The sequence below is a fragment of the Contarinia nasturtii genome, unplaced genomic scaffold, assembly GCF_009176525.2.
Source record: "Contarinia nasturtii isolate CC-2019 unplaced genomic scaffold, AAFC_CNas_1.1 Cnas_scaffold_695, whole genome shotgun sequence".
Lineage (NCBI taxonomy): Eukaryota > Metazoa > Arthropoda > Insecta > Diptera > Cecidomyiidae > Contarinia > Contarinia nasturtii.
The window spans coordinates 5,778,944-5,793,897 of NW_022198046.1; the positions used below are offsets into that span (position 1 = coordinate 5,778,944).

Below are 14,954 nucleotides of genomic sequence, written 5' to 3' on the forward strand. Positions count from 1 at the left end.
AATCAATCGCCAGTTAAGTTGAATTAATTGGAAATGAAAAGTAAAAGGTAGAAAAAATTGGAAAAATTGCTGTGAAGAAAAAGTGGCTCAACAGGAGTATTCCATTTATTTTTCTTGTTAAATTACGGAAAGCCTGTGTTTAAGCCCATGCTCGAAAATGTGTCTGAACCAATGAATTGTTTACATATCGGAACCGACAAAAATGTCGAAGCTTGTGCACAACAAATTGAATTATATTTTAAGCGCTGTCAATTGGAGCACGAACATAATTGTACAGGAAATGAATCGTCGCTACCAAAATCAGCGATGGTGTTGTCTTGTTTTTGCACCAGTAAGCAAACACACAAGTCGGGGTACAGACTAGATACATTTCCTTGCACAATTCCTTCCGACGTACCAAAATATAACGACGAGCACACCATTTGCTTTGTGATAATGTAATTTTCTTATTATCAGTTCCGTGGCCATTTCCCAAACTTAACAAATTGAATTTTTACTCTTTGATTTCGTACACTTCAATTATATTCCATCAATTTTTTTCGCATTTAGTAAATATGTTTCGGAAATTGTTATATGAGTGTCATAGAAAACGTTTCAGAGGCCATCAATTCCTTATTAGAAGAAAGAAATTTAACACATTTTATGTGTTTTTTATTCAAACGAATCGATATAATGATTTAATGAATGGCTCTGTTTGGAATAAATCAATTAATAGATCTTTTATAGTATAAAATAGTTTACATCCAACGCACTGTATTTTTCTGAATGAATTCAACATCTAATTTAATTAATTTTTAGCTAAACGCGGCAATATGCCGCGAACAAGCAACACAATCGAGTCGGTTGTAATTGTTTGAAACGACGTGGGTTTAAAAGAATCATTTAAAGTGTATAAAATTACAATGATTGGTATTCAGATTTTTCAGCGAACAAGCGTACGCGCGCACGCACACGCCATAGTTAAAAGCATAAAATGTGTCATCTCACATCATTTTCACGCAATTGAGTGCGACACCGATGACGGAATATGGTTATGAGGGTGTTCCAAAACATTTAAAAACACACATTGAAAGTGATTCCCAATTCAACGACGACACAGTTTAGACGACAATGATTTAGTGCTACGACTGTATTACACTGCCACAAGGCACCTGAAGAAGATGAAAAAAAAAATCGATGTCGCCAAGTTAGAAAAAAAATAAACCACGAATCTTTCAAATTATTGAACAATTTCAACGGATGTTGGCAAGTGCGCGACACTGCCAGTTAATTGTTATGTTTATTTGCAAACAAGTTGAGTTACCATTTTAGCATGTACGCTTAAAAAGTAAATACCAAGATTTGATTGTTTTGATTGCATTAGCAGCGACGATCTATTTATTCAAAAATTTGTATTCATTCGCCGTGCACATTTGTCACATTTTTTTTTGTTTGAAACTTTTCGCCGCATGGAATTGTTCGGCAAGGTGACACAGAGTATAAAAAGACATATATATGAACGAAGAATAACAAGAAAAAAAACACTCTCTAGAAACTCTCTAGAAGCTCTGTAAAAAAAGCGACAACGCGTTTCTTATTAGGCATTTCGTAAAAGTCTCCCGGGGAAAGTGTATTGGGTAAGCATCGAATGAAATTGATATTAATGTTGATCGATGTAAATAGGCTAATATATGAGCCGCGCCAATCACGTCGAGAATGATGTTAAAAAATTTCGAGTCGAAAGTATAATCAGAGAGGTTTGTCGATTATATTTTGTGCTATCTCCTGCTCTCTCTTTCTCTCTCCATGCGATCATGGTCAGAATTAATTTACCAAGAAGTAATCAGTCCACAGACAATTATTTAAGTAATGTGTATTAGCCAAACAGTAATTAATAATAATGAAAATGAAGCGAGCAAAAAGCGAATGAGAAACATTTTATTCGAGCCAACCATTCAATGCGGCAGACTTTTTGTGCCGCTCTTCGTTTGGTATAACAATAGAATCAGCAAAATTCCATGTGTGTTAATATTATATTAGACTTTCTAATGCGTAGACAATTTTTTTTGCGCTTTGCGATTGAAGCAAACAAAATGAAATTTCATTTTGTATATGATAGTTGACAAACGAACAAAAAACGGCGGCAATTCTTCATTACAATTTGGTACGCGGTGAAATCTGTTGAGCAATGGAAGAAATGCGAACGACGCGCAATTTGTATTGTTAATGTGCATCGGGTGCGCAATATCCAAAAAACAATGAAGAAATCTATTTTATGATTGCGTTTTTTTTCGGTGTGTATACGTGCCTATGCATTTATAAACAATTTTTTCTTTACGTAAAAGACGCAGCTAAGCTAACGATTAAAGCCATCGCGTCATATTTAAACAGCTACCTGTATTCACATTCATATCATATTTTTTTTTGTTTCTCCATTTCTCCTTCGACTTTGCATAAAAACCAATTCATAAAAATTTTATCTACACACATGGCTCGTGATCTGATAATGGCTTCGGGTGCACACGCAAGCGTCATCATCGTCGTCGTCGGGTATATGAGTGTGTGTGTGTTCATAAAATACGTCGCATTTCTCGCTATCTTACTATATCGTTACACAAGTGTTAATATTTTGGATGCATAAAGAGCATTAATTTTTACTGCCAATGCCTCTGCCTCTGCTGCCTTCGTCGTCTTCATTGCAAGTTAGTTTTCTATGCCATCAGATTGCACACTTTTTTGTTGTTGCTTTATGAATAATTATTCTTGCATATTTTGTGATTATACCTCTCGAGAATATATGGATGTAAATAACAATGCAATTTCCATGGTGTCGGTTACGGTGGAATTTTCTAGTGGTTTCATTTCCATTTTTCCTCTACCACATATCATATACATTCTCTCATTTACGGTCTACTGAGCATAGAATTATTATGTGCGAGAATGAGTTACAATTTATCACCGAAAAAACAAACAAACAACAACATCAACGCACTACTAGTCATTTTTCCCTTCCCAATTGATTATCTTGGCAATGTCAAGAATGTAAGGGATATTGTTTCGCTTTTTATTTCTTTCGTTCGTTGGATGTGGCACACGTCGAGACAAGCGAAATTGGATTACTGGCTTACGATTTAAAACAAATAGGTCTATTGATGTTTCTATTGACAAAAAAGAAAACAAAACAAAAGAAGAGCGAGAAACAAAAGACAATCTTCAATCGCACTGAATATGATCACGTATTCGTGCGCATTTTACAAAGTCTATGTTGTACCGGGATGGAATCGCGTACATCATTTACAATGCCATTGTTCCGAACGCTCTAGAAAAGAAAGTGTAATTTTACGCAACCATATGAAAAAAAGCGACTGATGCTTTTGTAGCGAATCACATGTCATTTCTTTTTTCACGCATCTCTTCTCGTTTCATCAATTATCATATGGCAAAAGATCAATATTTAGGTGACCAAGATACAATACATTGCTGCTTTGGACTTTAAATTCGAATTTTGCTCTGAACCATTTGTCGGAATTTGTCATTTTTTTTCTTTGACCAACGGAAATTATGGCCCATCTAATTTTGTTTTTGCCGAACCGGACGGATTCTCTTATTTTTCGATTCATTCGTAATACACAGGCAATTATTGCCTTATTTTCTTTCAAATTCCTCCCAAAATAGTCAACGTTAATATGACAGATAAACGGCAACATTTTTTTTAAAATAATATTTTACAAAATATTTAACACAGTGTGACATCATCACAACCAAATGGTATCTATCTTTGGTGCGGAAATGTCAAGCGATGGATATTTTGTGCTTCTTTTCGCTTTGATCGTTGACAATTTTATAAATACACTTTGAATTCCATACTTGAAAGTGCACACAGCACGTAATTGTCAGTTGAAATTAGTTGGCGACAGTGGAATAGCGTCCAATTAAAGTGCATGCACAAGTAAAAACATTTTTAAATACCGAATAATGTCATCGCCATACACAAAATATCACATCTTAATCGAATTGAAAGAATTAGAGAAAAAAATCTCTGTGTCGAAAATAGCTAACCGAATGAATGACGTTTCTCTCTTTCATCCACAAATAATGTGTTCGTCTTTCATTTGTACAATTAATTAGAGAGAAACAAGTATGTTTGTGATCAATTAGTTTGTCCTTTGTTAATCCGACGTCGATTTCAATGAATGTGAACCATTCATCGCATACAAAATGTTCATTTTTGAAATAAATCAATTATTCCATCAATATTTTGGCAATTGAGAGACCTATATTTTATGTATGTGAAAATAAACGTTTCTTAGTGTGAAAAATGTGTAAATGTATAAAAAACAAACCTTTAAAAAAGTAGCGTACGGTATTCGGTTTACCGTTTGGCATCGACTTCCAAGTCCATTGATGTGTTTACTTGGCTTTTTATTATTATTATGTCGTTCAAGTACGAAAAAACAGTTCTATTTTTTTGCAAGAAATTTCACATATAAATAACATCAAATTTAGATGATCGTTCATTTCCCGATATTTGGTTATAGTTGAATGCGTTTCGTTCTATATTCTGTGATTCTGATTTCATTTACAAATAAAATCAACATAACAAACTTCACTTGTTGCGATAAATCTTTCGTTCAAATATTGAGAATTAGTTGTTTATAATTAGTTTGAATTCTCTGCACTGATAAAGCCGCATATATTTAAAAAAAACGTCAAATGTAGAACACCAGAATACAATCGGTATTTCTCTTTGTTTATTCATTCAAACTCACATCGAATACGTATCGTATCGCATTGATTTCTGTTCTATGACTAATTAGAATTCAATACCCATTTCATCTCGGGATTGTGATAATGCACGTGGGTCACAAACAAAATAACTGATTATGACTCAGTTCACTGATAAACTGTCAATGCACACAAACATTACACAATTTTCACTCTAATAGATTTGCGAAAAAAAAAAAATCACCGTACATTGTCCACTTCGTGTGTCATTGAACGATGTAAATCGTCAGAAATGTTGTTATTTTTTCCAAAAAGAAATGTGTGTGAAGAAAAAATCTCGTCAAATAACTTGCGTACTCAACAGACGCCTACACATTTAAACAGCCGGAGAGCTAGTAAATGACTGAAAATATCGCATTTCGCATACCATAAACATAGCAGTTCAACCAGCCGAAGCACAACACAGCACAAACGCTGTTCAACAACAGCAGTGGCGGCAGCAATAGCACACAATCATCACACTTGGCCAACATCGAATAACGGCAACAACAATTTAACAACAACTACGCTACGCGAACTCTATTGAACAAAATTGTATGTAGTGTAGAAAGGCAGACAGTGTGTGTGTGTATGCTTGCTTGCTGCATGTTTTATACACACTTAGTCAGTCTCAGTACGTTTTGGATTTCGAAACAAAACAAAACAATCCAACTCCAAATGCTCCATGCACAGGCACACTGTGATTCACACACTGTAGGAAACGCACAGAGACATATACACAAACTTCAATGCTCCTGTATGTACACTGTACAGCGAACAGCCGAATAGCAGCATGCAAAGCAAGATCGTATGGAGCTCGCAGACACAGAGAATATTGTACATATTTGCTCGTTCATACGCTCATGCTCACTCTTTTCCATCTTGTTCGCACTCAACTCAAGTTATTATGAGATGATGGATGGAAGCGATAGATGCCTTAAATGCAATAGACGGAGATGGAACGTTTGAAAGAACAAGAGAGAGAGAAAGAGAGAGAGAGAGACTTGAAACCGATTCGTTTTTTCCATAACAAACATCGACTCAGTTGGTTTTGTTTCTCTCGGTTCGCTATCTCTCTTTGACCCCAAGTACAATTCCCCAACTGCTTTTCCATGTGCATTTAAAATATTGCTCTTACTTCGGCCACAGCGATGTAACATTGTGATGATTTTTGCATGAATATTGCTTTTTTCAAATGCACGAGAATGAAAAAACTGCAAGTAAGGTGCAAAAAAGAAATGAAAAGAGATAAAGAGAGAGAAAACACACATTAAAGTTTGTTTATATCGCGGAGATATGCTTTTTAAATACATGGAACCGGCACAGCCTGTCGGAAGAGTCGAATATGTATTTAATATACCATTTATTGGGAAGATGTTGTTTTTCGACCTGTAACGGAATCGCGCCTGGACGCAAAAAAATTCAAAACATGTATGAGTGCGCCGTTCGGATATATGCATAAAAAAGTTAGTTCCGTGCAGTTTTTTAATGAAAATGTTAACGGAAAGTACACAAAATTCGCTTTCGATTAATTCGCGCATATCAATAAAAACCGACGCTTCAATTAAAAATAATTTTGTCGTAGTCACCATAAATGGCCTTGTTTTTTTTGCTTTCTTGTCTAATCGCGAATTCGGTCTCTTCAATCATCATTGAACCGATTAACCTTTTTTCCCATACACGTTTTTCCGATGTTAGCTCCGTAATCACGAATTTTTTTCCTGTTTGCTTTACTCTCGTTTTTTTTGGTTATCGACGTGTAGAGTCAATGTCATAATAAAATTTTATGCTATAAACGCTTGTGAATCGATCAAATGCCACTTGAATGAGTTACGAATTCGTAACTTTTACAAAAAGAAACCTTTATAGTGAAAATGCATTAGCATATTGATGAGAACTAAACAATCAGTGATCTCTTACATCAGTATCACGACAATTAAATACTTCAAATTGGTAATATTGACATTTTTTTCTTCTTTCGCTCCCCGTTCGAATAAGTTTCAATGTTGTCGCAACATGAATATCCAGTTTTTAATTCACCATCTGAATTCATTCGATTGCATTTGAATTCAAGTGGATCGTTGTTGAGTTGTTGGGAGCGTATTAATTTTGATGCCAACTACCACTTTCAATTGACACAAAACGTTATTTACTCATTAAGGTCCTACAAACAGTCAATTCGACAAGAAAAAAAACTCGATGCGATGACAGAGAAGTGGAAAAAATACACTAGTACAATTCAAGCACTTAGCGGTACTTGAATGTCGTTTAACTCTTTCTATCTCCCTCTCTCTCTCTCTCTCTCTCTCTCTCTCTGGTGGGCTCTTTCTTTCTCTTCATCAATGGCAACAATGAATACGTTCCTCCTGCAGTTAACACTCAAATATGTGTGTGTTTGATCGTGCAAATCAAAATGTGTTGGAAGTAACAGTTGCGTTGCAATATTCAATGTCTCGGTTCAAATGCAAATAATAAATATTTTCCTATACTTTAAATGGAATAGAGTTTTTTTTTGGTGACAAGTTTTTTTCACTCTCCAAACAAACATAATGAAGCGCCGAAAAAACGAGGTTTGAAGTACAAACACAATGACAAAATTTGCATAAATGTGACATACAGCATAATTTAATGTTTTAGATTTGAAAAAATTCATCGTCGTTGTCGTTGTCGGCGCTCAGCAACAGTAAATGAGGAGGAAGAGCAGAGATAATGAAAAAGCCTTTTTCCATGTGAATTATTCAAATTTCATATGGTCGCGTCCAATAATGTCACCATAAATGCACATTCATATGCGAATGGCTCGTATCATTTCCATTTAGAAAAATTATGACACATCCAAAAAGTGTGCCTATTCATTCAAAGACACAATGTTGCCGTCATCGTTTTTTTTTTTTTTTTTGGAATATTTCTGGAGCACATCATATGTGTACATATAGAGAGAGATCAGCAAAGCCATACACGCAATGCGCACCCTTTTTATCTCGTCGTTGTTTCGGTTTAAAAATCAAACACTGCATGTGTATGCTCATCGCTTTATGCTATTGCCATGAATGTACTGCATTTTTTTCTCTCGTTGCTGTACGTTTCAGCTCATCATTTCCATCCGTTTTATGGGTTTAAAATAAACCAAAAAACTGAGGCTTAAATTATATTTTGCTGTGTATTGCCTTTTTTTTACACCATTCATTATCTGCTTTGTTGTAAGTTGTTGTTGTTATGATTTTTTTTTTTCGTTTCATTTATTTACAATTTTTGGTTCCTCATTTGGATGTGAGCCAGAAAGGCAAGCGCATACATCGTGTCGGAAAAAATGCATATTATTTGCATAGAGTGGAAAAAAACATGTGTACACCATTGAACTGAAAACAAGCAATACAGACAGACACCACAGTCGCGCATAAGACCCATGTATGTAAACAAAAACCAACCAAACCATGAGTGGAACTGTTTTTGTTACAAAGTGAAGAAAAAAAAACACTTAAATCCATCACTTGGAATCATATCTTTATAGGGCAAGTTAGAGAGAGATAGACTAAAAGCGGTTCAAAGAGATTTAAACGAATTTGTTACAGAATTAAAATGTGAAAGAGGATTCTTTTTTGAATGAAAAAAAAAGTTTTTTTTCAGTTTTTTTTACAATTTATGTGTTGTATCTCCCTTGTATTTTGATTATTCATTGGCCTTATAATTATTTCGAATTGAATTTATCGGAAGAAAAAATCGTCAACACCATTTTCGAGGCAATTCGTCATAAATTTGCATTTTAAGGCTTTGGTTTGTTTGTGTCAGGATATGGTGAAATGATTACAATCATCATCGTTGTCATAAAAAAAATCCCTCTTTCGATCATACATACCGTGCTATTGGGTCATAAACAATCCAAAATTTCACGGAATACACATTTTCAGCACGCAGCTAATACCAATACGAAACGTTATTTGTATTAAAAAACCCAAATGTTGAATGAGTAAAAGTAAACACATTTCCGAACATAAATTGTGGCACACGAAAAAAAAATTATATTTAATTTCGGCACAGCGTTCATATTATGCGCTCTATGTAGACAAGGAATTGCAACGACGTCGGTCGTTCACCGAGTTGTCGTACAATTTCAATTGCTATATTTACGGATATAATTTCCGATTGTAATCAGGCTCGAGAGTGTAATAAGATCGCTTATTTTCTGCACAGTTTTTTATTCGGTCGTCACTGTTGTTTATCTGAAAATTGTGTTGACAGTGCGTGTTAACATTTGCAAAATCGTCTCTCTCTCTCTCTCTCTCTCTCTCTATCTCTCTCTTTCTCTTTAATGATTCGATTCTTTTAGTTTGGATTGGTAATAACGAAACCGAAATCACGTCAACGATGATTGCCGCCGAAAGGAAGGGTTTAGCGATTTTTTTATACGCGTACACACACATCCAATATATTGGTGTGTGTGTGTGTGTTGAAACTCACATTTCATGCATTTGTTCATAATTGAGTGTGTCGATATAAAAATAATAGCAGCAAAATGAAAATGCAATTTTCAACTTTCGATACCTATAAATGCAATTTCAAATGTACGCGAATGCGCGCACGCCCATTGTGTACCATATGTTTGCATTGTCTTATTTCATATATATATATTTTTTTCTATAACAAATTATTTCACTTTCAGCAAGTTTTTTGTTTGTTTGCTCTCTATCCAATTCCGTTCTTGCTACCTGCACACAAAAACACACACACACACTCATCATTGTTCGTATTCGCTTTTTTCTTGCATTTTACATTCGACGAACGTGCGCAATATTTATTTGTAATAGAAACCACGTTAAAATCATGTTTTACATTTTGTTTAACCATTTAAATCAAACAATTTTCACATTTGATTGGTTCGTATTTTTATGCATTTACATTGATCGTTCAGTCCATTTCAAGAGGTTTATTACCTGAGTACATGCAATTGTCTAAGGTTCCTATAAAGCAAAGTTCAAATGTTAGATAAAAACGATCGATAAGGAAATCAATGAGCGGATCAATTCTGCACAAAAGTCGTGCTCACAATTAAATCAAAGCTCGCTCTTTTGCCATGACAGTCAGTTCCTCATTGTAATATATATCGAAACTACTTTTTTTTGTAATCGATCGAAAGACCCAGTTTTGGCTTTGGTTTATTAATTAAATGCTAAAAAAGGGACGAATAGCAAAAAAGAAGATTAGTAGCGAATGAAAATGTAACCAAGGGAATAATCACTGGACAATGCAATTGATACGACAAAGTATCAATGTCTATTAAGCTAGGTTTTATTTCACCGATCCAGCAAAAAAAAACCAGTCTCAGTGCATGTTAATACACCCCTTTTTATAGTTTCAAAAACCACAAACAAAAACAAAAAGTGCTAAACGTAGAAAAATGCTCTGATTTAAAATTCAAAAAAAAAAAAAAAAAATAGTGGCTTAGAAACCGATAACGCTTTATCGTGACCCGAGCAATACATCCCAAAATTCAGTTGTGCATGAGCTTCAAAAAGATAATTAAATTATCGTGCAGCAATTTAAAAATTCATTGTAAACGACATCAGCGCAAATTACATTCGATTTTATTATAATGCGAATTAAACACGCTTGCCTGAGCAAATATTCAAAAATCCCAAAACTAGATTCCGTCCAATTTGAACCGATGCGAGTGGTGGATGAACCGAGTTTTACTTTTCGGTGCTTGTGATTCTCATATCAAGTAAGGCAATGGAGACGCCATATCATATTTCTGTGTTGTACATTTAACGTTTTTTCCATTGTTTTGAATCGAAATTGTTTTCGAAATGTTTTTAATTGAAATGAAATTCAAATAGTATCAGTACTGGTCAGAAGTACTTTTCATTTAAAAAATTAAAATTAAAAAATGTCCACTAAATTAAGTCTCATCATCTTCTTTTCAATTTCATATCATTTCCTCCATCGAAAAGTTGCGCCAATACTGCTTTATCGGTTGCGTGAGTGCACGAAATACAATGTGAATCTGTCACTTGGTTCAACAAAAAAACATAACCCTAATAAACAATATACGATTAATCGATGTGCAACACGCATTTTTTGTGTTATTCCAATTAAAAGTATTTTTTTAGGAAGAAAGTACCAATCACCACCTGTGATACGACCTCAAAAACATCGATCTTCAATTTTAATCGAGCATTTCAAACAAAATAAATTATTGAAAATGAGTGATAAACCAAAGGTAAGTTGTAAACAAAAGCCGAACGTATTGAATTGATAGACCGGTTGTTTTGACGCATTTTTTTGTTTCTGTTGCAGGCTGGTGGAAGTGGAAATCAAGGCGAAAACAAAGAAAAACGCCGAAAGGAATCGATTTTGGATCTCAGCAAGTATTTGGAAAAGACGATCCGTGTAAAATTTGCTGGCGGCCGTGAAGCAAGCGGCGTTCTGAAAGGGTACGATCCATTGTTGAATTTGGTGCTGGACAACACACAGGAATATTTGCGTGACACCGAAGAACCATATAAAATGTGCGATGATACCCGTAGTTTGGGTTTGGTTGTATGCCGTGGCACATCTGTTGTACTGATTTGTCCGCAAGACGGTATGGAATCCATTCAAAATCCGTTCGTCACGCAAGACGCGTAGTTATCTCTCTCACATTGTGAATTAAATTCAAAACAAATAATTAAATTAAAAATAAAATACGCTCTCCGTTGATTTGGATAAGTAATGATAAATAAATCGAACATTTAATGAAGGAAACAAGTTTTAAATAAAAAAAACTAATTCTACTCAAAGTAAAATCTTTTTTTTAATAATCAGAATTATATTTAATATTTCTTCTTCTTTTTCTATTTCGCTTGTTTGCGATTTTACAGACAAAACTTTATTTACTTGAAATACGCATTACATGTACATACTGGGTGTACAAATAAGTTTCCGGACTTTCAATAAATAAAGAAATTATTATTTTTCATAATAACAAATAATATGCTATGTAACTTGATCATTGTGATTTCTTATAAATGAAGTAAGCAAAAATTAAAATTTACACGCATACTACGCAGCATTTCACATTTTATTCAAAATCTACTTGGTCACTTTATTTCCCTTCTTGTAATATTCCCGAGATGATATGTGCCATCATTTTTCCTCTAATTACCAAAACTTAAATGAACGGAACATAAAATAGAGCACATCCGGTATAAAGAGGCTAGGTAGAAAGAAATATAAAGACAATACGTTGTCTTAATAACAAGTATAAGGATATAACGGTAATATTGTAACATTTTTAAAATTTCGAACGGAAAGGGGATTTTTTTAAATGTTGACGGATGTTCGAGTGTTCATATGACTTTGAGATGTTTTGGTAGCAATATAATATGATAAACCATGTATCTTATTAGAATGGTACTCGATGTTTGCTGATCGAAAGCGGGCACACAATCTGTCTGGATATTTTACAACCATTAATTTTCACATAGTTTATTTTAGTTTCCTTGTTTGTGTGACGTAAATTTCAAGAAATAAATTTCCAATCACAGCCTACTTCTTACGAGCACATTATATTAATTTCTTGTTTACTTCATAAACACACATATCTGCGTTTGAATTAATCTAGAATGCCATTCCTATAAACGCCACTTTTTATCAATAAATAAATAACAATTGTAGCAACCATGTAAATTATTGACACATTTAGTTGGATAACGTACAAAAGAAACGTCGAACGTTGTTTTGTCAGAATTTGGTGCAAAAAAAAAAATTGAAAAAATTTCAAATTGAAAATTCCATCAATTTACAGATTTAAAAAAAAAAGTTTATAAAAATGAATACAGAAACAGAACCAAATGAATCACGGAAAAGAGCACTTTCCCCATCTACAAGTAATGAGGAACCAAATCAAAAACGAATGGCCGTGGATGCGTCAATAACCCCAAAAAAGACTGGGAATAAGATGTCCAAGAAGAAATCAACTAAAGCCAAATCGGCCAAAGCAAAATCCACCAAAGTCAAATCGACCAATAAAAAATCAACTAAAGCTAAATCAACCAAAGCAAAAGCAAAGAAAGAAAAGTTGATGAAACCAAAAGCGACCAAAACTAAATCAGCCAAAGCAAAAGCAACGAAAAGAAAATCGATGAAAGCAAAAGCCAAAAAAGGAAAATCACGTCGCAAAACACGGCCAGCCAAATCAACTACCGAACAAGTAGATCATACCAAGAATTGAGAGCACACATTGGAAGGGCTATCACTCGTTCTCACGAGAATAAAATTAAAATGAAAAAACAAAACGCCAATAAAAAAATACACAGTAAAAATAGATTTTTTAAGTCTTTCATTTAAATAAAATTATTAATTTTTTAGCATTCTTACAGTTTTCTCTGAGTCTTACAGGTATTATTTAAAAGGTAAAATCATGCGCCTAACAAAAGTATGCCCAATTGCCCAATCAAAATTGTGGAAGTCTTAATTTTCAAATGAGTTTCTCATCCTGATGTTTTTTATTTGTTCGTACCAGTCATTGTCTTTATGGCACAATACAAGAACCCAAGAGCTAGAATCTTGAAATCCCCAAAAAATGTTCGAAAATATTTTCCAATTTTTTACTCACTCTCATTCATGTGGTGCTGTTGATAATATTATTCGTGATCATGACACAAGTTGAGTAATGAAGTTATTATAAATAGTTTATTTCAATGTGAAATTTGTATCGTTAGCTATGTGCAAAGGGATTACAAAATGATCTCGTGAATTTGCATTTTATTTAAATAAAAAGACGAAATGACATAGTTTGATTTTCGCACAAATGATTTATCACTTTGGCATCATTAGTTTTCTTTTGATTGGTATGTTACATTTGTTTTCCGAATGCATCAGATACAGATCTTTTCAAGTTGCCAACATGTCGTTTGTTCATTTTTCCCACCAATACTGTGTCATATAGAGCTGAAGAGCTTTCATCAAATCTGTTCATTTTTCTGGGTGGGCCCTTTTCTTTGAATTGATTTCGGAGAATTTGGTATCTTTGAATTTGTTGCGAAAGCACTTCATGCAAACGATGAATTTCAGATTCCCTTAAATCACAATTATAGGTTTGAACTTTGAGTGCATCTTATAAGTGATGAATATTCTTCAAATAAGAATTTGTTTTGGTTTTCAAATCGGAAATCTGCTCATTCAAATTCATAATTTGTTCGTAAATATCTTCCTCATCGACAGTAGAATTTGATGCAATATCAGAGTCGTCCATATTTTGTTCCAACATTTTTTTCAATTCTTGATTTTCGTCAGATAGTTGAGCGTTTTCTTTCGTGGCGTCATCCAACAATTTACGCAGATGTGCCAACTCCAATTTTAACACTGATTCAGTTTTTGATTCCTCTATAAGAACAATTAATAATTCAGATTAGTAGAATAACCGTCAATTTTGTGAAAACCATGATAAAAAAAAGTTAATTACCACATCATCAAAATGCGACATTTCAGGTCCTTGAACTTGGTTGGCTTTCAAATGATCGGTAGGATTTTGTGCCTCATTATTTTCAGCATTGATATCTGGCAGCTTTGAACTAGAGAAACACCAAAACGTTTTTGACATGCAATTATATTAATTAATGCTTTTCTCTTACCATACGCTCTATGGCATTGGATTTGGCTTTGTTTCTTGCAAATTTGAACAAGTTGGGAAATTTGTGGTTTCTGTAATTAACATCTTGCTTTTTCATTCAATGTCAAACTCAAACTGAGAAAGGGGAATCGAATGTAAGACATAAATTGCAATGACTGAGTGATTAAAATTTTCAACGATTTGAAAGCTGATACAGTTGTTTTCACTTTAGAATTTTCAATTTTATCGTATGATTTAGAAAAAAACAGAAAGAGCTTGACTACTCGACAATGTGGACGGAAAATATTATAGATGAAAAATTGCAAACAAAGCAAAAACTCTACTCATTTTGTATTACTTGCGAAGCTTTCTTTGCTATGTATTATATCATGCAATTTAATCCAAATTTTCAGAAGCGTAAAATGTTTTCTAGAAAATTTGTTGCGATTATGCAGAAATTATCACAATATTCATAAAGTGCACAAGATACAAATAGCCCCACGTTATATTACAAACATCTACAATTGGTGAATTACCACTTCGATTCCTACACAAGTGTGCCACCTATGAATCAATAGAGAAAGCTTTGAAAACAAAACTTCATCAATTACCTACTGATAAT

The 14,954-nt window shown here is 33.8% G+C and overlaps 3 protein-coding genes across 4 annotated transcripts in view; 2 read left to right on the forward strand and 1 right to left on the reverse strand.

Annotated features, from left to right (window-relative positions):
- Nucleotides 1-5,106, reverse strand: part of LOC116340488 (rap1 GTPase-activating protein 1) — a 137,403-nt gene extending 132,297 nt beyond the window's left edge. The window contains exon 1 of one of the 2 annotated variants that reach the window (XM_031767015.1): nt 4,323-5,106. The gene's annotated coding sequence lies outside the window, so the exon portion shown is untranslated. The remainder of the gene's footprint in view (nt 1-4,322) is intronic. The other variant, XM_031767016.1, reaches the window with a different exon arrangement.
- Nucleotides 5,107-10,773: 5,667 nt separating this feature from the next.
- Nucleotides 10,774-11,519, forward strand: LOC116341138 (U6 snRNA-associated Sm-like protein LSm7). The gene is made up of 2 exons (XM_031768043.1): nt 10,774-10,960; nt 11,038-11,519. The coding sequence occupies exons 1-2, from the start codon at nt 10,943-10,945 to the stop codon at nt 11,365-11,367; spliced, it is 348 nt and encodes a 115-aa protein (XP_031623903.1). The 5' UTR covers nt 10,774-10,942; the 3' UTR covers nt 11,368-11,519.
- Nucleotides 11,520-12,550: 1,031 nt separating this feature from the next.
- On the forward strand, nt 12,551-12,952 carry LOC116340581 (histone H1.10-like). Its single transcript, XM_031767136.1, has one exon. The coding sequence runs from the start codon at nt 12,551-12,553 to the stop codon at nt 12,950-12,952; it is 402 nt and encodes a 133-aa protein (XP_031622996.1).
- The last annotated feature ends 2,002 nt before the right edge of the window (nt 12,953-14,954 follow it).

Excerpts from the sequence above, each read along its gene's own strand:
- LOC116340581 (XM_031767136.1), top strand. The coding sequence starts at position 12,551 with ATGAATACAGAAACAGAACCAAATGAATCACGGAAAAGAGCACTTTCC.